The sequence below is a fragment of the Typopeltis vanoorti genome, chromosome 3 (assembly GCF_054136105.1).
Source record: "Typopeltis vanoorti isolate ZY-2024b chromosome 3, IOZ_Tvanoo_1.0, whole genome shotgun sequence".
Taxonomy (NCBI): domain Eukaryota; kingdom Metazoa; phylum Arthropoda; class Arachnida; order Uropygi; family Thelyphonidae; genus Typopeltis; species Typopeltis vanoorti.
In genome coordinates this window covers 62,259,442-62,285,493 of record NC_143551.1, presented here as the reverse complement: position 1 = coordinate 62,285,493, position 26,052 = coordinate 62,259,442, and the positions used below count along the sequence as shown (strand labels likewise).

The window sequence follows — 26,052 nt, the reverse complement described above, 5'->3', positions numbered from 1 at the left end:
AAGGCACTTTTAGATCTGCAGCCTGGAAAAGAGACTATAACCCTTATGTCTTGTGAACAAAAATAATTCAGGTTACCCTATGCAAAATCTGAGAAGGGTCTTAACCGACTTTCCTCATAGTCAACATAGACTGGTATTAATTGACATTGGCATTTCCATTCCAGTTGTAAGATCAAAGCCTATCCTACGCTGGAATTTTAAAAAGGCTGACTGGAATAAATACGCAAATGAACTTGACAAATGTATTCGCTGGATATCTCCAATTAATTGATATTCCTATGGTGAGAGGAATGTTGTTTCTATTATTCAGTTATCCTTAATGGATAGCTGAATAATAGATACAGTCTCGCTAGTTGTATTCAGGACAAAAGGGCAAAAGAAATCACTCATACGCTTAGAATTATGATAACAGGGAGTAAATTACTCACTGTTAGAAAAAATATTGCACAAGCTCTCAGTTGGTACTAGATTCATCCAGTATTCCCATTTTTGAGTTTGACTTTCACTTTGTTCTGTTATATTGTACTCCTTGAAGAAGTTTGTGTGACAGATGAAACACTGGAAATAGTAAATAGTTTGAATCCTCTGACATGAACTCCATCCAACACTAAATCCTAAACATGTGAAGTTCAACTATATAGTGAATTGCTGGTATGATTAGAAAGACACTGATAAGTAAAAATAAGTGGGTGGTATCTCTGCACAGTGATTTCAGCAGACCACACATAGGTGTTGTGTGCTAATTTATTCACCTAGTTTTGTGCGATGAGGATTACAATGGAGGTGATTTATATAACGAGTTGTGGAGTTGAAGAAGTGAGATGTGGTGATTAATACCTTTGGAGAGTGATGGAATAAGCACCTCCATAGCGCAATTGGATGAACGACAGTACATTGCGCCTTCGATTGAAATAGGCCTAAGTTTGATTCTCGTCACGACAGGAGGAATCTTTATCTGGATGATTTTCAATCGAAGATGAGTTAGCCGATCTCATACGGAGGTAGCAGGGTTTTTTTCTCCCAGAAACTCGGGTTTTTCATCCCACATGCAGACAAATCGACCCTTCAGAACACACGCAATTTACAGACAAAAAATACTAGCTGTGGTGGTGGTGGTGGAGGTAGATGGCGTTGATGGAGATGATTCGTAGTAGAGGTTCGGTGTAGTGGTTGAGACAGTTGTAATAGTGGATGTCCTCCTGCGATAAGTCTTCGGACTCCGTGGAGGTGTCAGGAATAATAATAATAAAGAATGAGAGTGAGAGAGGATCAAAATGGCATTCCTATAAGTTATATATGAGTATAGTGAAGAAAGGAGTGTGGGAGTAGATTATTTACAGATAGAGTGGCATGTGATTGCCATATGACTCACTGTCAACTTAATGTGAATGCTGAGAGTAAGAATGAGTTTAATGTTCAATATGATCCCAGCATGATGGGTGAGTGAGAATTCTTATTACGAGACTGTAGATTCTATAAAGATTTTATTAATAGTAAAGCTCCCACTAAGACATCTTCCTTTTATTTGCTTTATTGTTATTATTAAGGAATCTTTGTGAAGTTCTGACTCACGATAGGATTCCCACACTAACCATTATTCACATGATATGTCTATTACGCATCTCCTTAAATTCATTCACTACCAGTGCATGCATGGTTACCTCTACCACATTCTCTTACTCAATTATCAGGATTGACTTCTTCTCTCTCTCTCTCTTTCTCTCTCTCTCTCTTTCTTGTCACGTACCGCCAGGTATTGGACAATTTCTTGTATATCTATCATATAAAATCTCCTTAGACTTGTATGTTTCTATCACATATCCTCTTTTCTGTCTAAAAACTAAATTTTGAAAACCACAAAACTTTGTTTTATGCTCATAGCAAACATCCCACATACCTGTCACCACCTTGGCCATCATTCTCTAAATCCTCCTTGCCACTTCTCCATTCCCAAGAAATGCCTTATAAAGAGAGAGACATTAACTTCCTTATCACTGATTGTCAGTATGGTTTGCTACATTCAAATAATTTTGGTGATATTTTGCTTACCTCTGCAACATGTCGTCTGAATCTCACTGACAGTGAGATTCAGACGACAAGACGATATCACTCCAAGGTCCTCCATCTCAAATTCACAGCTCATAATCTCATCAGTCTAAAATGTACATATAAACTCATAAAAAAAAAAGAATTTGAAAAAATGAACTGAACAACCATGGTACTATACTAACAATTTTTTTTTAAAAATAATGAAACCTGTGGTGAGATCATAATTAAAAGAAATGCATGTATTAACCACAGTGAAAATTATTTACTTGTAAATATTTCATCCTAAGTATCTTAGGACATCATCAGTACAGTAGTTTAAACAATAATAGGAATAACATACAGTTAGGGCGCATGATTACAATAGAATTTCATTAAACGTGCGTAACGTGTTACAGAAGTAAAAAAAAACTAATAATAATTATTTTACACAATTTTATATGACAATTTCCCATACTTTAGGAATAGTAAGAACATCGTTGCGGTTTAAATTTGGTCTGTGTAGTAGGGCTTCAGAACTTTCTTTATATAAACGTTCATGTTTATATAAAGATCTATGTAAAAGTTTAGACTTTTCCCAATGGATTCTATGGCTTGGATTTTCAATTCCGTGTTGAGAGAGGCCAGATTTCTGTGGTTTAAAAAGACGAATGTGGTCTTGATATTCTGAGATGCGTTTCTGAACTGATCTACCTTGATGTCCAAAGTAAGACAATTTGCGTGAGCATGGAATCTCATAAATGCCAGGCAACATCAAAGCTGAGAGTTTATCCATAGGAGAAGGTAACAAGTTGTAAATTTGGTTGATAGGTTTGTAAATAGTGGCAAAATTGTATTTCTTCATAATTTTAGAAAGACGTTCGGAGATGCCTTTGACGTAAGGTATGGGAATCCTATGGACTACTTCTTGTCTGATTTGATGTGTGGGAAAGTGACTGATGATTTTTTGAGTTGTTTTAGGATTATATCCATTTAGGATGGCTGTATTTTTGATTACTTCTAATTCTTGGTTTAGAGATTCTTCAGAGGAGCAGAATTTGTGTGCTCTGGAAACTAGTGATTTAATAATGCCAGATTTCTGAGATGGATGATGAGCGGAAGAATTGTGAATGTAGCAACCTGAGAATGTAGGCTTGCGAAAGACAGATGTAGCGATGGAACCGTCTTCTTTTCTTTGAATGTGTAAATCCAAAAAGGAGATACCCTGTGGAGATTCTTTTTCTAACGTAAAGTTGATGCGATGATGAAGAAGGTCAATTTTATCTAGAAACAGTTGTAATTCATGTTCGGGATGATCCCAGACTGCAAATACGTCATCTACATATCTTAGCCAAATTTTTGGTTTCGGTTCAAAAGTGAATATTTTTTTCTCAAGGTGTTCTAGAAACAAGTTTGCTAGATTTGGTAATAAAGGAGATCCCATTGTTGTTCCTTCTTCTTGCTTGTAAATTTGACCTTTCCAGGTGAAGTAACCTGATGCAATAACAAACTTGAACAATTCAACTATATCAGACGGAAATTTTTGAGTTAGTAATTCTGACTCAAAAATTCAGCGGAAGTATCTCAAATATTCAATCCTAATTCAAGCAACGTTTGATACTTAAAATTAGTCAGTCGTGGTTAACTTTAACGACACTCAGGTTCTATATTTTTATGAGAAGTGCATTGGTACGTCGAAATCAGGCAAGTTATTAACAAACAAAACAATTTATTCATACTAAGACAAGGTAATTACAAAATAAAAGAAATAGGATCCCACACATATCAAAATTAACCTGGCTCTTATCAATTCTGCTAAGTAACAATGCAACGCACATGTCTGTTTCTCAAGTTAATTAAATCAGCATTTCTAGCCTTTTGCTTAAAGGTAAAGACAAAACATGTACGTTAACATATACGTCAGACACGTGGTAAGTTCATACACACTTCAACTTAAATTAACTCAGATCATTAACAGAATTATGCTTAGCTAAGCTTCATATTCAATCTCCATTCCAACTTTAACTCTTAACAATAACTCTTCACATTAACAAATGCTCATCACTCTGCAGATAACATTCTCACAATAATTTAGAAGTGCGGTTTTCCAACTTCATAACTTAACAATATGCTAACAACTATATAATCAACATTCCTTGCTCTAAGGTTCACAATCCACAACAATTCTACATTAGTCTTACTCGAAACCTCAGCCAGTTCAGCATTCAAGATCCCAGAGATCACGGATGTAATCTTTTTCTTTCCCTTTAGAACTGCAAACAGACACTATTCCACGGCTAAGACGATACAGCATTCTCAGAGATCACTTAAAGAACTTCACTATGGGACTTCTCGAACAGGCCAACACCGCCATTAAAAATCTCCTATCATCGTCGAAATACTGCTAGCGGGATATCCTTCACCCATCCGTGGAACGGCTGGACACAGGATTTTTCTTCGAAGCGACACTGGAACAAGTCAGGAACAGAGAGCCGAGCACCTGTCTCCTTTTTATTCTATCTTCACAGCCTTGAAACTTCTTCAGATTGAGTTAGCCGAATGCTCTACCAGGGGTTCCTCCCCATGAAATCGCTGAGTCGTGGCAGGAAAAACCACATAACTCACTGACCTTCACGCCTGACATTAGCTATCAGGTCTACATTTTAATCCTGTCTGGGCTTTCTCTTTGTTTGTACAATACTGGTGGTCAAATAATTTAACAATTCATTCTAATATTTTACCACATTACATAAAACACTTATGAAAAAATGTTAATTAAACTACAAGCATTTTGTATTGACTATCTTTCTCAAGTAAAATCGGTATATAATGTAAAATGAGTAGAGTGATTGAGGCATTGGATATGAGGCGGGAGCGAGCAAAAGAGTTAATAGTATTAATTGGTACAAATGATTTGAGAGAGGACAAAGAGCATGTCAGAATGGATATCAGTAGGCTGCTTGGAAGGATAAAAGAGAATAGTGTGACAGGAAGGGTAGTCAGTGTGTTGCCTAGGTATGACTGTGGTGAGATGAGGCAGAAAGCAAGGATTATGAATGATTGCTGGCTGAAATGTGTGAGAAGATGGGAGTACAGTTTGTTAAGGTGTGGAATGAGTTTGAGGGATAAAGTGAGTTGTATGGGAGTGATGGACTACATTTGAGTGGTTATGGTGTGAGTGGCTTGGAGAGACTGCTGCTGGAAGGTAGAGAAGTGAATAGAGAGAATGAATCAGATTGAGAGGGGAGTGATGTGGAAGAGCAGGAGAGTAAGACAGGAGAGATTGAAGAGGTGGATATGAATGGGGAAGCGAGTGGTATGAGTATAGAAAATGAGAGAATGGGTATGCAAGAGGAGCAGAGAAACAGGGAGGCTCAGGGTGGACAGGTACACAGCGTGAGAAAGGTGGATGCTCCGCTCCAAGAGGAAGTGAGAGCATGTGTAGGCAGGAAAGGAATGGGATAACTAGGGATCAAGAGGAAACAGTTGGAATTGAAAAGGGTTCTAAAATGAAGAAGCAGAAAGGGAAATGGCCCCAGTCAAACATGGCGAGATCACATCATGTGAGTGGTATCAGTGAAACTAGCTGTAGATCCAGAAATGAGCTGTTGTGTTTGTATACCAATGCTAGAAGTATAAGAAACAAGGCAGATGAAATGGTTGCACTAATTGCGTCTGTTCACCCAAAGATTGTCGGAATAAGTGAGACATGGTTGGAAGAGGATGACATCCTGACAGGAATAGAGATGGAAAGGTATGATGTGTTTCGTGAGGATAGAAGGGGTAAAAAGGGAGGGGGGGGTGCTATTGATGATAGAGAAAGAGTTATGTCCATACGAAGTAGAGATGCAAGATGGAAACAGTGCCAGTGGTTTTGAGGTAGTATGGTGTGAGATAGAGGTGAATGGAATCAAATACTTGGTGGGATGTTGTTATAGATCAGGTAATGTGGATGGTGGTGATAGTGAAGTGTATAATCAAATTAGCCAAGCAAATAAGAAAAGGGTGATCATTATGGGTGATTTTAATAATGGCAATATAGACTGGAATGAGGAGATACCAACTGGAAGTAAAGAAAATGAGTTTCTTGAGTTTTTGAGGTATAACTACATCAGACAGTATGTAACAGAGGGCACACGAGAATTAAGGGTCTTGGATTTGGTCATCTCATCAGAGGATGTAATTATAAATGAGGTGATCATCATCATCCACCAATTGGTGAGAGTGACCATGAGGTGATTACCTGGGTAGTTGCTAGCAGTGCGAGGACCCCTGTGAGAAAAGGGTATATGTGGAACTACAAGGGGGTGATTATGAAGAGCTCAGGAGACAGCTTGCAGGTGTAGCGTGGAATGAAGAGTTAGCTGGAAAAGAGATGAATGTAGCGTGGGGATTTTCAGAAACTATCTAGTAGATGCAATGTCTAAATGTATTCCAAGTGTGAGAGGGTTAAATAAGGTAGGTGTGAGATGGATGAATAAAGAGATTAAGCATGCGATACAGAGAAAAAGGGCATTGTGGAGGCAGCAAAAGAGAAGTGGAAATAACCAATTTCATGAGGTCTACAAAGACCAGGCAAGGAGGGTGACTTGGTTGGTGAGAGTAGCTAAAGAGAGGTATGAACAGCAGTTTGCTAATGAAGCCAAAAAGACTCCTAGGGAGTTCTTTCGATACTTAGCTAGCAAAAGAAAGAATGATTATCGAAGTATAACATTGATAAGAGAAAATGGTATAAAGACAGCTGTTGCGGAATGAGTGGTGGAGATACTCAATGAACAGTTCATAAAAATCTTTCAAACTTGTGAATGTGACTTCATGGAGAGATTGAGAGCAGTTGATGATGGGGAAGAGAGACTGACTGTAAGTGAGCAAGAGGTGTTTGGGGAGTTGAGTAAACTAGATGCAAATAAGGCTGTGGGACTTGATAATATATCACCACATATTCTGAAGGAATGTGCCAGGGAGTTGACACCTGCCTTGACATATTTATTTAATATGAATCTTGCACTTGGTCAAGTTCTTAAGGAGTGGAACGAGGGCAAGATTGTGCCACTTCATAAAGGAGGTGATCAAACTCAAGCATCAAACTATAGGCCTATCTGTGTGTCAGGTGTTGTGGTTAAGTTGTTGGAGAAGCTTGTGAGAACTAGGATCCAGAGTTGGGTTGACAACAATGGTATTATCTTTGATGAACAGCATGAATTTGCTAATTCATGTTTTAGTAATCTACTTACTTATTACAATAAAGTGACTGCTTCCTTGGACAGAGGAAAAGGATAGAAAGTAATATACTTGGATTTCGCAAAGGCTTTTGATAGAGTACCTCATGATAAGTTGACAGTCAAACTAGACCAGATGGGTTGGATATTAGATTAGTGCATTGGATTGGAGACTTGCTATCCGATAGGGATCAACCAGTTGTGTATGGGGGGTGCAATATCCAGGAAAAGGAAAGTCACTAGTGTAGTACTTCAGGGGTGTGTTTTAGGGCCATTTCTGTTTAACTTGTATATTAACGATATTGGCAAAGATTTGAATGGAGATATTCAGTTGTTTGCAGATGATGCAAAGTTGGGATGAACCACAAAGAGTAGTGAGGATGTTGTGGACTTACAAGACTTGAATTAATTGAGTGATTGGACACGGAAATGGGGATGTGAGTTCAATAATTGTGAAATGTAAGGTTTTAAAATTTGGAAAACAAAGATGGGATGCAGAATTTATGCTTGGTGAGGATATATTTTCAGAGGTAGAGGAAATAAGAGATCTGGGGTGATAGTAGATAAGGATCTAAAATTTAGGGGACACATCGGCAAAATTGTGAAGACAACACAAAGGCTTCTGGGAATGATGCGGAGAACACTGATGCATAGAAGTAGGGAGATTCTTGTTCCGTTTTATAAAGCTTTGATTAGACACACATGGACTATTGTGCCCAGATTTGGTCACTGGGTTTTCAGTTGGATGAAGAGATGTTGGAAAGGGACCAAAGGTGACTGTCTAAGGTAGTTTCTGACCTCTAGAATGTCGAGTATGAGGAAAGATTGAGAAGATGTAATTTTGCAGAGTCTGGTGGACAGGAGGAAGAGGGGAGATATGATAGAGACCCACAAGTTGGTAAGGGGTTGTTATAGGATCAATGGTGGAGAAGTTCTACAGAGAATAGTGGGAGATCAGGGGAGAACCAGAGGCCATCCCTGGAAACTGTATAAAGAGGATGTGAGTAGGGGAGTGAGAGGCAGGTTTTTTTCATGCAGAGTTGAATGATTGGAATGCCTTGCCTGAGAGTGTGGTGTCTGCAAGGAGTTTGAGTGTGTTTAAGACACGGTATGATGAGATGTGTGTGTGTGTGTGATAAAAGGACTCCCAGGTGAGTCTTTCACTCCATGAGGTCTTGGGGTAATAATAATAATAATATAAGAATTTTGTACATAATTCTTTCTATACAAGATTTTACATTTGGTAATCTAATTAGCTAAATAAATTTAATTACTTAATTGTTAGCTTTAGATGTGTGTTTTCTCACTAAACATTCTTCTGGTTCCCATCTGCCATACGGCCGCGGGAGGGTAGCTAAATGCTACCATTCTAGGGAGAGATGATTATGAGCAAGGTGGTTTCCCGTTGCCTTCCTTGCATAGAATCACTAAACATTAACATGAGTAATAATCAACATTCCATTCATTCATACCAGATTGATTTGTGTAAGCATTACTGCTTGCCAGTAACAACATCCTATTATATATTCTATTTATTTCAATTTCACACTAAATAATCTCTGCCATTATATATGTTTATATATATGTATATTGCCAGGATATAGAGGTCGAAATGTCAAGTTTTATTTTATTTGTAATTAATAAAATAATCTGTTCAACACGTGTGTTTTTGAGTCCCTAAATCTACAAATATGAGTGCTGATCACCGTGTAACCCTAAAAGAAAGAATCATCATAATCCATGGAGATGTGACCCACAAGCAGTGCAGCCTCTACGGTAAGCTGAAGATACGTATTTCTTTATTAACGAATCGACTAGCCTTTTTGAAAAGATGTAGAGACAGCAACATAATTAATAACTGCATTAAACTAAAGAAGTTTAAATCAACCAAAGCGCTCCGTATTTATGCTCGTTTGGAAAAAGCCTTGTTACGAGAACAAATCCACGAGGCACGTAAAAATCTAGCATCCACCCAAAACAAAGTTCTACAACTTAAATTTGAATTATCTGACTACGTTATTCCAGAAATTTGGGAGATTCTAGATAGAATCACTAACGACTCGGCCAAGCACTCACTACTGAAAAATAAAGATAATGAAATTTCAAGCCTTACAACAACAGAAAAGCACAACATCATCAAGACGCCATTACGAAAGGAACAGCCAACCACAAACCGACTTCATAAGGAGCAACCAATCACGCACAAACAATGTTAGGAGCCACCAACCACCATCGGATCAATGCTCAGTTATCAACCTATCAAACCACATTCTCACCGAAGGTGAACTCTCGCTGCTAAAGAAAAGTTTGAACTACGCCACTGCTCCGAGGTCAGTAAACAAGCTTGATATCGTGTATCATATCGAGAGAGGTTTACGATCCCTCCCCACCATTCTGGCTGATAAAATACGAATGGAAACATCGTGTATACTAAATTCTAACAAAAAACTAAACACCAACATAAACAAAACTGAAAATCTAGCCCTTAAATCCTTAAAAAATAACCAGGATATTATAATAACGAAAGCCGATAAAGGCAATTCCACTGTCCTGTTAGACCGTACGACATACATTGAAAAAATGAACCAGTTAATATCGCGGACCATAACACCTACCAAAAGGTTAACTACAACCCCACAAAACATAACAAAAAGAAAACAACTGAATTAATCAAATCCGTCCACACATGGCCCGAAGAAACGACAAAAAAAATTAATACCTCAGTATGCCCGTGCGCCCAGAATTTATGGCCTGCCAAAAATACACAAACCTGGCACACCACTTCGCCCGATCGTTGAAGGAATTGACAGCCCAAATTATCTCTTAGCAAAAAAATTTGCTGCCACACTTAAGGAATTAGTAGGTCAGTCCCCTTCCTACATAAAAAATACACAACATTTCATCAGTAAAATCAAAAACATTACACTCACCGACCAAGATTTATTAGTCAGCTTTGACATAACTTCCCTTTTCACCAATGTCCCAATCAATGACACGATCTTGCTACTACAGAACATATTTCCACATAACATCACGGCCCTTTTTGCCCACGTACTCCGCTCCGGATATTTCGTATGGCAAAACAATTTTTACCTTCAAAAAGAAGGTACAGCCATGGGCTCACCACCTTCTCCCCCAATAGCGAACTTTTATATGGAAGACTTTCAGCAACGTGCTCTAGAGACAGCATGTCTAAAGCCCAAAATTTGGCTCAGATACGTCGACGATATTTTCGCCATTTGGCCCCACGGCCGCGAAGCTCTAAATACATTCCTTAGCCACCTAAACAAACAACACAAACGTATCCAATTCACCATCGAAATGGAAAAAAACGACTCTCTTCCTTTCCTAGACACACTTGTCACACGTCTTCCTTCTGGCTGTCTCTCCTTCTCAGTTTACTGCAAACCTACACACACAGGCCAATACATACACAAAAATTCTTACCAATTAGGTGTCATAAGCACCCTTAAACCCAGAGCCTTAACTATTTGTTCGAATGAACAGGCTCTAAACCAAGAATACAAAATCATCAACCAAACATTTATCAAAAATGGATACAATAAAAAAACTATTCACAAGATCCTCCATAAAGATACCAGTAAGAACAAAAAAGATTTCAAGAATGCCATTGCCATTCCTTATGTTAGAGGCATTTCTGAAAAAATAGACAGAACACTTCGCAAATACAACATTAAAACCACCTTTAAACCCCCAAATAAGCTAAAACACCTACTCAGTTCCTCTAAAGATCCTCTTCCACACCTAGCACACCCAGGGGTATACAAAATACACTGCATATGTAACATACCATACATAGGGGAAACAGGGCGAACTATCCCAATCAGACAAGACGAACACAAACGACACATTAAATACCTCCACTTCGGTAAAACAGGCCTTTCTGACCATGCGCTCCAAACATACCATAGAATTGACTGGAAAAATACCAAGTCCCTACACCACACCAAAACCTGGTTTGAGAGAAAATTTAAAGAGTCTTGTGAAATGCTCAAACATAACCCAAATCTCAACAAAAATGGCCTCACCATTTCAAGAATGTGGAGGACCCATCTACAGCCTGTATAACATCCTAAACTAGCATTAGAAAAATTCCCACTACAAGAAGACAACCTGGTGACCTGGTGAAGTGTTTAGAACATTCAATAGCAACTGAAAGAAATCATTTTGTAACTATCCAGAATATTAATACATGAGGACTCTAACAGTTTATTGTAGTTGCATTTATCTATTTATAATATATATATAAATTTTTTTTTTTTTTTATATATATATATATATATATATATATATTTTTTTTTTTTTTTATATAATTTTATTTCTTTCTTTATTTATTTTTGTTTTTCCTTTCTATCACTAGAGGTCAGGCTATAAAAAAAGATTTATTAACTATGTAGATTTAGTTTACTGATATAGAAAGCATGAGCATGTAGCTTGGTTCTGTATACAGTTCTATTCTTCCGATGATGACCTCGATATAGAGGTCGAAACGTCAAGTTTTATTTTATTTGTAATTAATAAAATAATCTGTTCAACACGTGTGTTTTTGAGTCCCTAAATCTACAAATATGAATGTTGCCAGGATCAACAGACTATGTGAAATCCTACTTGTCATGAAAAAAAAAATGCACTTGCCCAGAAGGCCATCCCCCATTTTTTTTAATGATATGGCCCAATAACTAAACATGAGTTCCAAAAATGATTAGTGATTGTTTGGAGAATATTTCCTTTTTGTAAGAACTATACCAAGAACTAGACATCAATAACTAATAATAGGAAGAACATTAAAATAAAGATTGCTTTTTTTTTAATATAATTTGTTATATTCATTTTTTTATTTCCAGGATGTCTCTTTATATTGCACATATTATTATTATTATTAACCCAAGACCTCATGGAGGCAAAGATTCATCTAGGTGGTCCTCTTGCCTTATCATACACAGCTCATCATACCACACCTTAAACACACTCAAATTCTCTGCAGACATCATAATCTCAGGTAACACATTCCGATCATTCATTACTCTACATGCAGAAAAACAGCTTCTCACATGCTCCTTATACAGCTTCAAGAGATGCCCCTAATCTCCAATGGTTTGCTATAAAACCTCTCCAACATTGATCCTATAAAACCCACTTAATAACTTGTAGGTCTCTATCATATCATATCATATCATATCATATCATATCACCTCTCTTCCTCCTATCCACTACTCTCTCTAAATTGCGTCTTCTCAACCTTTCCTTATATTCAACATTCCAGAGATCAGAAACTATCTGAGTAAGTCACCTCTGGAACCTTTCCAACATTTCTTTGTCCTTGTGAGAACCAGGTGACCAAATTTGGGCACAGTAGTCCATGTGTGGACTAATCAAAGCATTGCAATGGAACAAGAACCACCCCCCACTTCTACAAGTCAGTGTCCTTTGCATCATTCCCAAAAGTCTTTCTGTTCATCGAAGAAGTTCATGCTGTCCATCAAAGATAATACACTGTTGTCAACCCAATTCTGGATCCTAGATTCTCACAGGCTTCACAACAACCACAACACCTGACACACAGATAGGGCTATAATTTGATGCATGAGTTCCATCACCTCCCTTATGAAGCAGCACAATCTTGCCCTCCTTCTACTCCTTTGGAACTCGACCTAAGATTACAAAGTCTAGTGCAAGACTCATATTAAAAAAATATGTCACGGCAGAAGTCAACTCCCTGGCACATTCCTTCAGAATACATGGTAATATATTATCAAGTCTGACAGCCTTATTAACATCAGGTTTGCTCAATACCCCATACATCTCTTGCTCACTTAGTCAGTCAGTCTCTCCTCCTAATCATCCACTGCTCTTAATCTCTCCATTCACAAGAATGAAAGACTTTTATGAGCTGCTCATTAAGTATCTCCACCACATATTCTGCAACAGCTGTCTTTATACCAGTTTCTCCATCTTTCCAAAATATTCTTTTTTTTTTGCTAGATACATATCAAAAGAACTTCCTAGGGTTCTTTTTAGCTTCATTAGCTAACTCCTGCTGCTCATACTTCACTTTTGCTAGCCTTACCAACTAAGTCCCCCTCATTCCTGGTCTTTGTAATCCTCATGGAACTGGTTATTACCACTGCTTTAATGCTGTCTCCATAATGCTATTTTCTCTGTACCGCATGCTTAATCTCTTCATTCATCCATTTCACACCTACGTTATTTAACCTTCTGACCCTTGCAATACATTTAGACATTGCTTCTACTAGATAGTTCTTGAATATTCTCCAAGCTGCATTGATTTCTTTTCCAGATAACTCCTCATTCCCCAATACACCTGCAAGCTGTCTCCTGAGTTCTTCATAATCACCAGCCTTGTAGTTCCCCATATACCCTTTTATCACAGAGGTCTTCATACTGCTGGCATCCGCCCAGGTAATCACTTCATGGTCACTCTCACCAACTGGAGGGTGATTTGACACCTCATTTATAATTACATTCTCCAATGAAATGTCAAATCCAAGACCCTCAATCCTTGTGTGCCCTCTGTTACATACTGTTTGAGGTAGTTGTCCCACAAAAACTCAAGAAACTTATTTTCTTTACTTCCAGTTGCTATTTAATCATCTCATTCTATATCGCCATAATTAAAATCACCCATAATAATCACCCTTTTCTTATTTGCTTGGCTAATTTGATTATACATTTCATAGTTACTACCATCCACATTACCAGGTCTTTAACATCTGACTATTTCATTCTATTCACCTCTTTCTCACACCAGACTACCTCATAACCACTGGCACTATTTCCCCTCTTGCATGTCTACTTTGTATGGACTTCATTTTTTCTCTATCGTCAATAGCACCCCCCCCCCCCCTTTGTTACCTTTTCTATCCTCACAAAACACATCATACTCTTCCATTTCTATTCCTGTCAGGATGTTATCTCATCCAATTATCTCACTTATTTCAACAATTTTTGGGTGAACAAACTCCATTAATGCAACCATTTCATTTGTCTTGTTTCTTACACTTCTAGCATTTATATACAAACACAGCAGCTTACTCCTGGATCTATAGCTAGCTCCACTGAACACCACTTATTTGAAGTGACTGCCCCATGCTTAACTCGATCCATTTCTTTTTCTACTTTTTCATCTTTAGATCCAACAGTTTTCCTTGATCCCAGGTCATCCCCTTCTCTTTTTGTCTACACATGCATTCATCTCCTCTTGGAGCATATTTTTCTATGTTTCTTAAAGTTAAAAAAAAACATTTGTCCAGAAAGTTATTTTTTATGAAATAAAATGGTGGAGAAAGTTCTGGGAAGGATCAGCAGAGATAAAAGAATTGTCATTCCATTGTATAAAGCCCTAATCAGACCACACCTGGGGATCAAAATTTGGTCCCCAGGATTTGAAGAGGATAAATTAACCTTGAAAAGAAGGTAGAGGCAGATAACAAAATAATATCAGGAGTATACAATGTTAGTTATGAGCACAGACTGAGGAATAAAAAATTTGGTAGATAGAAGAAGATGTTGGAAGTTTTTTCCTATCTACCAAATGTTTGGGCAAACTTTGTTTGCTTACACTTGGATAAAGGAAGAAGAGGTGATACGATTGAGATGTTTAAACTGTTGAGAGGTTGTTACAGGGTTCATACTGGGTTGAAAGTGGGTTCAACTGTGGAATGCAATGCCTGATAGGATTGTGAGTGCATGAAAGGTGAATGAGTTCAAGAAATGGTATCATAGACTTTGTGTACTTTTTGTTTTCTAGGGTGGGTCTCCCTTGATGACTCTTGTGATTCCATAGAGGTCCTAAATCATCATAATAATAATGCGTTCTATTTTGTCCAGTCTGTAGTTCTGTTTTAGGGCCATTACTGTTTAACTTGTATATTAATGATATTGGTGAAGATTTGGATGGAGATATTCAGTTGTTTGCGGTTGATGCAAAGTTGCGACGAACCATGAAGAGTAGAGAAGATGTTGTAGCCTTACAAAAAGACTTGAATAAATTGAGTGATTGGGCACGGAAATGGGGATGTGAGTTCAATGTTGCAAAATGTAAGGTTTTAAAATTTGGAAAACAAAGATGGGATGCAGAATTCATGTTTGGTGAGGATATATTGTTGGAGGTGGAGGAAATAAGAGGTCTAGGGTGATAGGGGATAAGGATCTGAAATTTAGGGAACACATAGTCAAAATTGTGAAGACAACACAAAGGCTTCTTGAAATGATGCGGAGAACACTGACGTATAGAAGTAGGAAGATTCTTGTTCTATTATATGAGGCTTTGATTAGGCCACACATGGACTATTATGCCCAGATTTGGTCACCTGGTTTTCAGAAGATGAAGAGATGTTGGAAAGGGTCCAAAGGCAACTGACTAAGGTAGTTTCTGACCTCTGGAATGTTGAGTATGACGAAAGATTGAGAGGATGTAATTTGCAGAGTCTGGTGGACAGGAGGAAGAGGGGAGATATGATAGAGACCTACAAGTTGGTAAGGGGCTGTTATAGGATCAATGCTGGAGAAGTTTTACAAAGAATAGTGGGAGATCAGGGGAGAACCAGAGGTCATCTCTGGAAACTGTATAAAGAGGGTGTGAGTAGGGGAGTGAGAAGTAGGTTTTTTCATGCAGAGTTGTAAATGATTGGAATGCCTTGCCTGAGAGTGTGGTGTCTGCAAAAAATTTAAATGTGTTTAAGACATTGTATGATCAGCTGTGTGTGTGATAAAAGGATCTCCCAGATGAGTCTTTGACTCCATGAGGTCTTGGGTAATAATAATACTAATAATAATGTGCGAGTAAGTAAGCATATTTTTCAAGCTTTGTATATTGCTGTCTTTTATCTTCACCTTAATTGGACATAATTCTTCATGTTATCAGAAGACATGTGTGATAGCAGCTGATAAATGTATTGATAAATCTGAAACTGTGTGTTGCAGGATGACTAATTATGATATAAGCTATTATCATTACAGTTATATTGTTATGCATTGCTATAAATAAATATGAGGAACACTCAAAAGTCAAAATTATGAAATATGTTGTTCTCGTTTCAGTAACATTTCTGCTAATGGTAAAATATGAATCAATGATCTGAAGAGATTAATTTGAAAACCAAACCTACCTGGGTGAAACATATACCAGTATCCACAGCTGAGGTACTATAGTTCACATGGCTGTCTACCACTTGTATCTAATCCAAAATAAATTAATAAAAAATGTTTTGTATTATATTTTTAGTTTTATTATCAATTTTAAATTTAAAATTTACTACTTGAAATATATTGATTAACTGAAACTATAATTTAATAAGACAACAAACTCTTTTCCCATAGTTTTAATTTTTTTTTCTTTTGTTCTACTATTGATTTAAATTTAAGGCACAGATATGTCTATGTCGCATGAGGTGAAAAATAAGTTTTTGTTCTTTGTTCACTTGCAGGATTGGTTGTTTTGGTCTGGGTGGATGTGACTGTTGGACTTGTATATATTACAGTGTACCTCTTAAAAATTTGAAGCTAAATGCTGCTGAGGCACAAACAGGATTGTAGCAACCATCACTGTTTAGGAAATTCAGTATGAGTGATTTTGTTACATGCAGCAGATACAATATATCTGTTAGTAAGGGTAAATGAAATATTTGTGGGTAGATAGTAAAAGTGTTGCATGAGTATGTTGAAAGTCTTTTGAGGGTACTGGGTGTCAGAAGCACAGATCGTATTGGAAACATTGAATGTTAATAATGTGCATAAAATTGAGAGTGTCAGGGAGCAGAATGCAGAGAGCAGAATACAATCAAAGTAGGGAACAAAGTGAGAAAATTATGAATGATGGGAAGGAAAATTTGAATAAAGGGATCAAGAAATATGCAGCAGCAGATGAGGAGAATTGTGAGGAAGCAGTGACAAAAGTAAGTAGTGCAAAATGTGTCTAGCAGGAAATCTTACATAGGACAAAATGGGAGCTAGATAAATAGGATAAATAACTGGTGAATAGTGCTGCACAGAAGTTAAAGAGAAGCTCAAAAGTAGAGATGTGTAAACAAAGGAGAAAACAACCAGTTATTGTATGGTAATTCCATGATCAGAGGTGTATTTAATAACAATAAGATAAAACTGTGTTTTCCTGAAACAAAGAATAAAGATGTTGATAATGCTGTTAGAATGCAAAAAGGGATGGTGAAGGATCTGATAGTTTTGGTAAATATGAATAATTTGGAAACTGATTAGCACAGAATGAAAGAAAATATTTAAGTGTTACCTGAAAGCCAAAAAAAAGAGAAATGAGAGAGTAAAAATTGTAAGTTTTAAGCTGTAATGTTATAGAAATTAAATGAGAAGAATAGTCATGATAGTAAATAAATCAATGCAGGCTATGTAGGAAGACATATGTTCATACATTTGTGAACTGATGATTGAATTTGATGATTAAAATTCATATATACTGCATTTAAATGGAATTGGGTATTTGGTTACAGAGAGAGAGAGAGAGAGAGTTGGTTACAGAGAAAAGCATTAATATATAGAATCAACAGAAAGTATCAGTGCAGAGAGAGAGAGAATTAATATGTAAAATAAATAGAAATAGAAAGTATTGGTTACAGAGAAAAGCATTAATATGTAGAATCAACAGAAAGTATCAGTGAAGAGAGAGAGAGAGAGAGAGAATTAATATGCAGCAATCAATATAAAGTGGTGGTTACGATGAGAGAGAGAGAGAAAGAGAGCGAATTAATATGTCAACTTAGTAGAGAGTATTGATTATAGTGAGACAAGGAGACTATTAATATGTAGAATCAGAGAAATTGGAACTATTAGAGCGGAAACAGAAGTGTGTGTGTGTGTGTGTGTAGCATCACATTGGAGGAAAGCGAATGTGAAAATGGTGAAAGAATTTGAGAAGGAAAATGCTTTCTCAAATCTCTAATAAGAATGGAACAGTCATTAAAAGATGCCAGGGAATACTATTCCCTGGCATCTTTTAATGACTTTTAAATGCAGTCCCTACTGCAATTCATGCAGCTAATGCCAGAAGTATCATTAATAAGGATCAAGTATACTGCTGGTGACAACAGAACTGCAATCAGAGTAGACATTCACCATGAAAGAAGAGCAATACCAGAAAGAGGCAAATTTGAGGTAATGTAGTGCAAACTGAAAAGAGTAAAATATATACCTGGATGGATACTGCTATAGGATAGGGAGTATAAATGAGGATGTAGACAGAATGCATTCACAAATTAGTAAATCAACACAAGCTAGGTAATTATTGGGGACTTAGATGGGAGGAAAGAAATGAAATTTATACAGTTTTTGAGAGATAAGTACCTAAAATAGTATATGATAGAGAGGAATCAGGAGTTTGAGAATAGCAGACTGATGATAACATTGGAGAATTTGTCATTAACTAACGTAGTCACTTTGCTTTCAACTGGAAAATGTTCATATAGGCCTGACCTGAAAGGTGGTATGTGGAATTTTCAAGAGATAAACATGGAAATATTATTATTATTATTATTATTATTACTGTTATTATAAATGGGCTTTGCTATAGGAGATTCATGCTAACCATTAATCACACTAAACCTATCACAGCTTTCTTTAAACTCATTCAGACAAATCACTTTCACTTGCCTCTGGCAACATATTCCACTTATTCACCACTCTCCAAATAAAAAAAATCTTGTTCTCGTGTTCTTGCTAACTACACTCTTACATACCCCTTGTTCTCTCTCCCTTCTTGTCCTATAAAATATTCCTTTAGTAACCCATATGTTTCTATCATATCCCTTCTTTGCTATCTCTCAACTAAACTAAGTAATCCACACACACACACAAATTCAATCTATTCTGATAGGAAGCATTCCATAAAAATGTCATCATATTGATCAGTTGTCTCTGGAGCCTATTCATCCATTTTTCATTCCCAAGAAACCCAGGTGATCAAATCCATGCATAGCAGTCCACATCTGACCATATCAAAGTCTTTATAAAGATGGATAACAGCCCTCCCCGTCACTACTTGTCAATGTGTGCTTCAACATACAAGTAATTCTTTAAGCTATTTTTTCATGCTTTTTGCGACAAGTCTTCTGAAATTCAACTTACTGTCCATCATCATTCCCCTTCCTTTCCCAAATGCCTAACTTCACCAATTCCTTGCAGTTCAATTTTGTTACTAAAACATACAACTTGTAATATTTTCATCTCATACCTTACACTTGGTCACAAATAAACACATAGCCATTTTTAGCCACACTGCCTGTCTAGTTAAATAATGCTGCAGGATATCTTCATTACCCTTATTAATTATAGTATGATAGCCCTCCTCAATTCTGGGAAGAGTTACAACAGAGCAGATGAGGCTACTATTATCTAATCAGCATGGATCTGTTAAGGGGTATTCTTGTGCCAGTATAGTAATCTGGTTGACTTTTATATATAAAGTAATTAGGGCAGTGAATGAGGGAACTATCATTTTTCTAGTTAAGAATTTATGGAGACACAACACGTGTTAAAATAATTACTTTACTTAATATTAGGAAAGTAACATTCGACATTTTGACCTCTGTATTGAGGTCATTATCATGAAAATATACATGTATAAGATACAAACTACATGCCACTGCACTTTACAAAGGTAAAACGAGTCTAACTGCTTCTTCATCTTTTACCTAGCCTGACCTCTTGTAAAAAAAAAAAAAATAATAATATTAAATTTTAAAAAAATTAAATTAAAAAAACCCCGATAAATATAAAAATAAATTAAAAATTAAAATTAAACGAAAATAAATAAATAATAAACACATAAAATATTAAAAAAAAATAAATACATTAAAAACAGAACTACATTAAACATTTCTAAAGTCCTCTCGTATTGAGATTTTCTTCTGGGCCAGTTGCTATAAGGGTTGCAGATGAGTCCTCCACCTCCTTGGAATGATTAATCTGTCATTTTTGTTCAGGTGTGGATAGTGTTTTAGCATTTCACAGGCTTCTTTGAATTTTCTCTCAAACCAGGTGCAGCATAGGGACTTGGTGCCTTTTCAGTCAATTCTATGATATGTTTGGAGTGCATGGTCTGATAGGCCTGTTTTACCATACTGCAGGTATTTTGTGTTCATATTTTCTGATTAGGATCATGCGTCCCATTTCCCCTACATAGGGTAGATTACAGTGGCGACCAGTGAAAATTTTAAGCGGGGGTGCTGCATATAGAAAAAAAAAAAAAAACTTATTTTTTTCCTAATCAGTAATGAATTTATTAATAAATAAATTTACATATTAAACATATTTCACTCACCACGAACAAACACCAATAATAAAAATTTCGTATCAATAGCAATGACAAGTGCAAACGAATATCAGCGTTAGATCGCAGTGCATTTGTTTTGTGTAACGATAATTGAAAAAATATAATTCTTTTCATATTTTCAACAGTGACACTCGTCATAATTCAGCCTTGTATCTATAATAAATAAATAAAATCTGGAGCTCGTTGCTGGAAGTCTTCCATGTAAAAGTTAGTTTTTGGGAGGGGGAGAAAGTGGTGAATATCCATGTCCATACCTTCTTTTTGTATGTAAAAGTTGTTTTGCCACATGAAATACCCAGAGCGGAGTATGTGGGCAAAGAGGGCAATGATGTCGGATGTAAATATTATCTGTAGGAGAATAATAGTATCATTGACAGGGATATTAGTAAAAAGGGCAGTTATGTCAAAGCTGACTAATAAATCTTGGTTGTTGAGTGTGATGTATTTAATTTTGTTTATAAAATGTGTATTTTTTTTATGTAGGAGGGGGAATGATCTACCAACTACTTGAGGGTTGCCGCTATCTGTGAGAGTCAACATGGATTTGTGAAGGGGTGCTCTTGTTTTAGCAATATGCTAGCCTTCTGTAATAAAGTTACAAGAGCATTAGATGAGGGAAAGGCATATACTGCTATTTTCTTAGACTTAGCAAAAGCATTTGACAAGGTGCCACATGATAAGCTATTATTTAAGTTGCAGCACATGGGTCTGGATGTCAGATTGGTCAACTAGATTCAGGATTGGCTGTCCGATAGGTATTAGAGAGTTGTGTATGGTGGGACAGCTTCAAGGAGGCAGAGGGTTACAAGTGGGGTCCCACTGGGACCTATATTGTTTAACCTTTATATCAATGATATTGTCAGTGGACTGCAAGGGGATATTCAGTTGTTTGCAGATGATGCGAAGCTGGGAATGGGGGTGTCAGTTTAATGCAGCAAAATGTAAGGTCTTGAGGTTTGGGAAACATTGATGGGATGCTGCATTCTCTATGGGAGGAGTTATACTGGAGGAAGTAGGGGAGACAAGAGATCTGGGGTTGATGATTGATAGAAACCTGAAATTTAGGGGACATATTGCAAAGGTGGTGAAGGTAACAGAGAGGATTGCTGCAATAATGAGGACACTGACCTGCAGAGATAAAAGGGTTATCATTCCATTGTATAAGTCTCTGATCAGACCACACTTAGACTACTGTTCTCAGATTTGGTCCACAGGATTTGAAGGGAATAAATTAACTGTGAAAAGGGTACAAAGGCAGATAACAAAGATGGTTTCATGACTGTACCATGTTAGTTATGAGGATCGGCTGTGAGAATGTGGACTGCAGAGTTTGGTGGATAGAAGAAGGAGAGGTGATATGATTGAGACTTTTAAACTGTTGAGAGGTGGTTACAGGGTTGACACTGGGGAGTTCTTTCGCTTGGTTGGACAGCGGGAAGGAGTGATGAACAAGAGGCCATCCCTGGAAGTTATGAAAGGAAACTGTTTGCAAGAGAGTGAGGAGTGGTTTTTTTGCAGGGAGGGTGGTTGAACCATGGAATGCATTGCCTGATGGAGTGGTGAGAGCGAGAACGGTCAATGAGTTTAAGGAGTGGTATGATAGACTTTGTGTTTCGGGGGGGGGGGGGACTTCCCCTCAATGAGTCTTGATTTCTTAGGAAGGACCTCCCACGATGAGTCTTTTGACTCCATAGAGGCCTGAATAATAATAATAATTTCTTGGCTAAGTGGGTAATTAGGACTGTCGATTCCTTCAACTATTTGACATAGTGGTGTATTTGTTTTATGTATTTTTGGCAGGCCATAAATTCTGGGAGCACAGGCATAATGAGGTTTTAGTTTTTTGGTTATTTCTTCTGGCCACATGATCACAGATTTGATTAATTCTGTTGTTCTCTTTCTGATGCATTTTGTGGGGTTGTACTTCACCATTTGGTATGTGTTTTGTTCGGATACCAAATGGTTCATTTTTTCTAGGTATGCTGCCTGATCAAGAACAACGATAGCATTACCATTATCTGCTTTTGTGATTATGATGTCTTTGTTATTTTTTAAAGATTTGATGACCAATTTTTCTCTTTTGGTTAAGTTGCAAATAAATAGTTTTTTATTTGAGTTTAATACGTATGATATTTCCCATTTGTATTTTGTCAGCTAAATTAAAGGGGAGGGATCTTAGACCTCTTTCAATATGATAAATTAAATCTAATTTGTTAACTGACCTTGGTGCAATGCTGTAGTTCAGACCTTTATCCAGCAGTGAGAGTTCTCCTTGATTAAGATTGTAGCTTGATTTGTTAATAACTTGGCTGTGGTCTGTTGGTTGTAGGTTGCCCCCTGACTTTTCTTGTGGGTGATTGGTTGCTCCTTGTATTGTTGGTTTGTAATTGGCTGTTTCTGTGGATATGGTCTCCCGATTGTCTTTTGCTTTCTTATTTTAATGCGTGGAACTTCGCTATTAGTTTTTCTTTGTTTTTAAGTAACATGTGCTTGGCTGAGTCATCTGTAATCATATCCATAATATTCCAAATATTGGGAGTAATGTAGCTGGATAGCTCTAATTTTTGTTGTAACACACTGGCTTCGATAATTGCTAAGTTTTTGCATGCCTCGTATAACTGTTCTCTTAACAAAGCTTTTTTTAAACAGGCATAAATACGGAGCGCTTTAGCTGAAGTAAACTTTTTTAACTTAATGCAGTTGGGTATTAAGTTACTGTCTCTGCATCATTTTAGAAAGGCTAGTGAATTAATTAACATAGAAACATGTATTTTCATCTTACATAGTTTAACACGTGTTGTGTCTCCATAAATTCTTAACTATGAATTCTGACTACAGTGTAACCTTAAAAGAAAGAATTATCATTTTTCTGGATTTTGCAAAGGAATTTGAGAGGGTGCCACAAGATATGGGGAGGAGGTGGAGAGGATCCAGAGACGAGTGACCAAGATGATAGCAGGTCTGTGGAATGAACCTTATGAGAACAGGTTGAAGATTTGTGGGTTACAAAAATTGGTTGATAGGCAGAAAAGGGGTGATATGATTGAGACATTCAAATTACTGAAGGGTTTCTATAGGATTAATCCAGAAGATATTTTTGAGAATAGGATTGGTGGTGGGAGGACTAGGGGCCATACATCGAAGCTGGGCAAGAGTGTGGTTAGCAGGGGTGTTAGAAGTAGGTTTTTTACTTGGAGAGTGGTGAATGAGTGGAATAAGTTGCCAAAGTCTGTTGTGGGTGCTATGACTGTGAATGAGTTCAAGGCGAGGTATGATAGATACTGTGTGAATGTCGAATAGTTGCTCTTGACATGATGTTAGGGCCTCCCTCGATGAGTCTGTCGACTCCTTGGAGTTGCCCGAGATGATGATAATAATAATAATAAGTTGACATTGAGTTGCAACACATTCATTTACATATGAGGATAGTGGAATGGATTGGTAATTAGTTTTCTGACATATAAGAGAGCTGTATATAGGGAAGCAGTACTAGGGAGTAGGAAAATTATAAGTGGAGTTCCACAGGCTCAGTGCTGGGACCGTTACTGCTCAACATTTGCATAAATGGTATTGTCACTGGATTACAAGGAGAGATTAAGTTGTCTGCAGATAATGTGAAGCTTGGGAGGGTTATTAGTAACAGTGCTGATATTATGACTCTTCAGGAGGATTTGAATAAGCTGGGAAAGGTGTGCAGATATATGGACATATGAGTTTCAAACAGCTAAATGTATATTTCTGAAATTTGGGATCCACATATGTGAGGCTGCATACTCTATTAGTGGAATTATGTTGGAATAAGTGGAAGAAGCAAGGGATTTTGGAATGATAGTAGATCAAAATCTGACGTTCAGAGGACATATTTAAAAAGTGTGAAGACAACCCAGAAGTCTGTTGTAGTAGTGAAGAGGACAATGACTAGTAGAGATAAGAGCCTCCATAGTGCAATTAGAAGAACGACGGTATGTTGCACCCTTCAACTGGAAAAGGCCTAAGTTCGAGTCTCGTAATGACGGGAGGAATCTTTATATGGACTTTTTCAATAGAAGGTGAATTAGTTGATCTCATACAGAGGTAGCAGGGTTTTTTCTCCCAGAAACTCGGGTTTTTCATCCTGCATACAGACAAATCGGCCTTTCAGAACACATGCAATTTACAGATTAAAAAAAAAATACTAGCTGTGGTGGTGAGCAGTAGATGGCGCTGATGTATCTGATTGGTAGTAGAGGTTCAGTGTAGTGGTGGAGACAGAGAGTTGTACAATAGGTGTCCTCCCACAATGAGTCTTCGGATTCCTTGGAGGTGTCACGAATAATAATAATAATAATAATAATAATAATAATAAAAGAGGGTTGTAGTTCTATTATAAAATCTTGAGCACACAACATCTAGATTACTTTGTTCAGATTTGTTTATTAGAATCTGAAGGTGTAATGAGTTGACTGTTGAGAGGACGCAGAGTGTGGGATGGGGTGGGAAACAAAAATGATACGAGGACTTCAAAATGTTGGTTATGAGGATAGACACTTGAAGGCCTGTAATATTCAAAGTCTGGTGGAAAGGAGATAAAGGGGTGATATAACGGAGACATTTAAGCTGTTGAGCAGCACTTATCAGACTGGTACTGGGAAAATTTTTCATATTGCAAAACAATGGGAAAAAACAAGGAGACAAGAGGTGGTCTCTGAAAGTTGCAAAAGGAAGTAGTAAGAGGGTAAGAAAGCAAATTTTTTTCATGGAGAGTGGAAGGAGCATAGAATGCATTGCTTGAGGTTGTAGTGAAAGCAGACAGTAAACAAGTTTAAGGAGTGGTATGATAGATTTTGTGTTGTCTAAGTAAGGTGGCTCTACGCAATGACTCTTGTGACTCCATGGGAGTGTGGAATAATATCAATACTAATAATTTTCAAAACACATGGATTCAATATCCCAGGGAATTATCAATTCACACTGTTGTTTCATAATATCCTGAGCACCTCTAGTAAATCTGCTTCTATTCTCACAGCTGTCCGTGTCATAACAACAACTGCAACATTTCCACATGGATGAAACACCTTGGCAAAGTAAACACATGATAATTTCATTTTTTTTTCTGATTCTGTCCCCTCCCTACCACCGGCATCTGTTAAAGTTATTCTTCCAAGAGATATTTTCCCTCTTATTTATGTTTTATGTATATTTAAAATGCTTTTAAAAATTAATTTCTTCACAGAAATAGGTCACTGCAAAAGTAATATATTCCAATAAATTTAATTATTGCAATAGCAAAACTATTTCTGAATAGTTTGGTATAATGTAGAGTGTCAAGAAAAGTAGCGGTGTGTAACGAGAGCTCCCATTGAGATAAGTTTTTTGAAATAATGAATAGTATATAAGTGTGTGTGTGTTCTTGAGTAAGAGTCGCTATAAAAGTTGTGCACTTGCAGTGTTATTAGTGTGTGGGATTTTATGCATAAGTTTATTTATGAA

General features: G+C 37.0%; 1 protein-coding gene across 1 annotated transcript in view; it reads right to left on the bottom strand.

Moving 5' to 3' along the window:
• The window catches only part of LOC150108197 (BAI1-associated protein 3-like), a 709,720-nt gene that overhangs the window by 178,807 nt on the left and 504,861 nt on the right, over positions 1–26,052 (bottom strand). Inside the window, exon 21 of the mRNA XM_090390426.1 lies at positions 16,394–16,462. Coding sequence (XP_090246552.1) covers positions 16,394–16,462 — 69 coding nt within the window. The remainder of the gene's footprint in view (positions 1–16,393; positions 16,463–26,052) is intronic.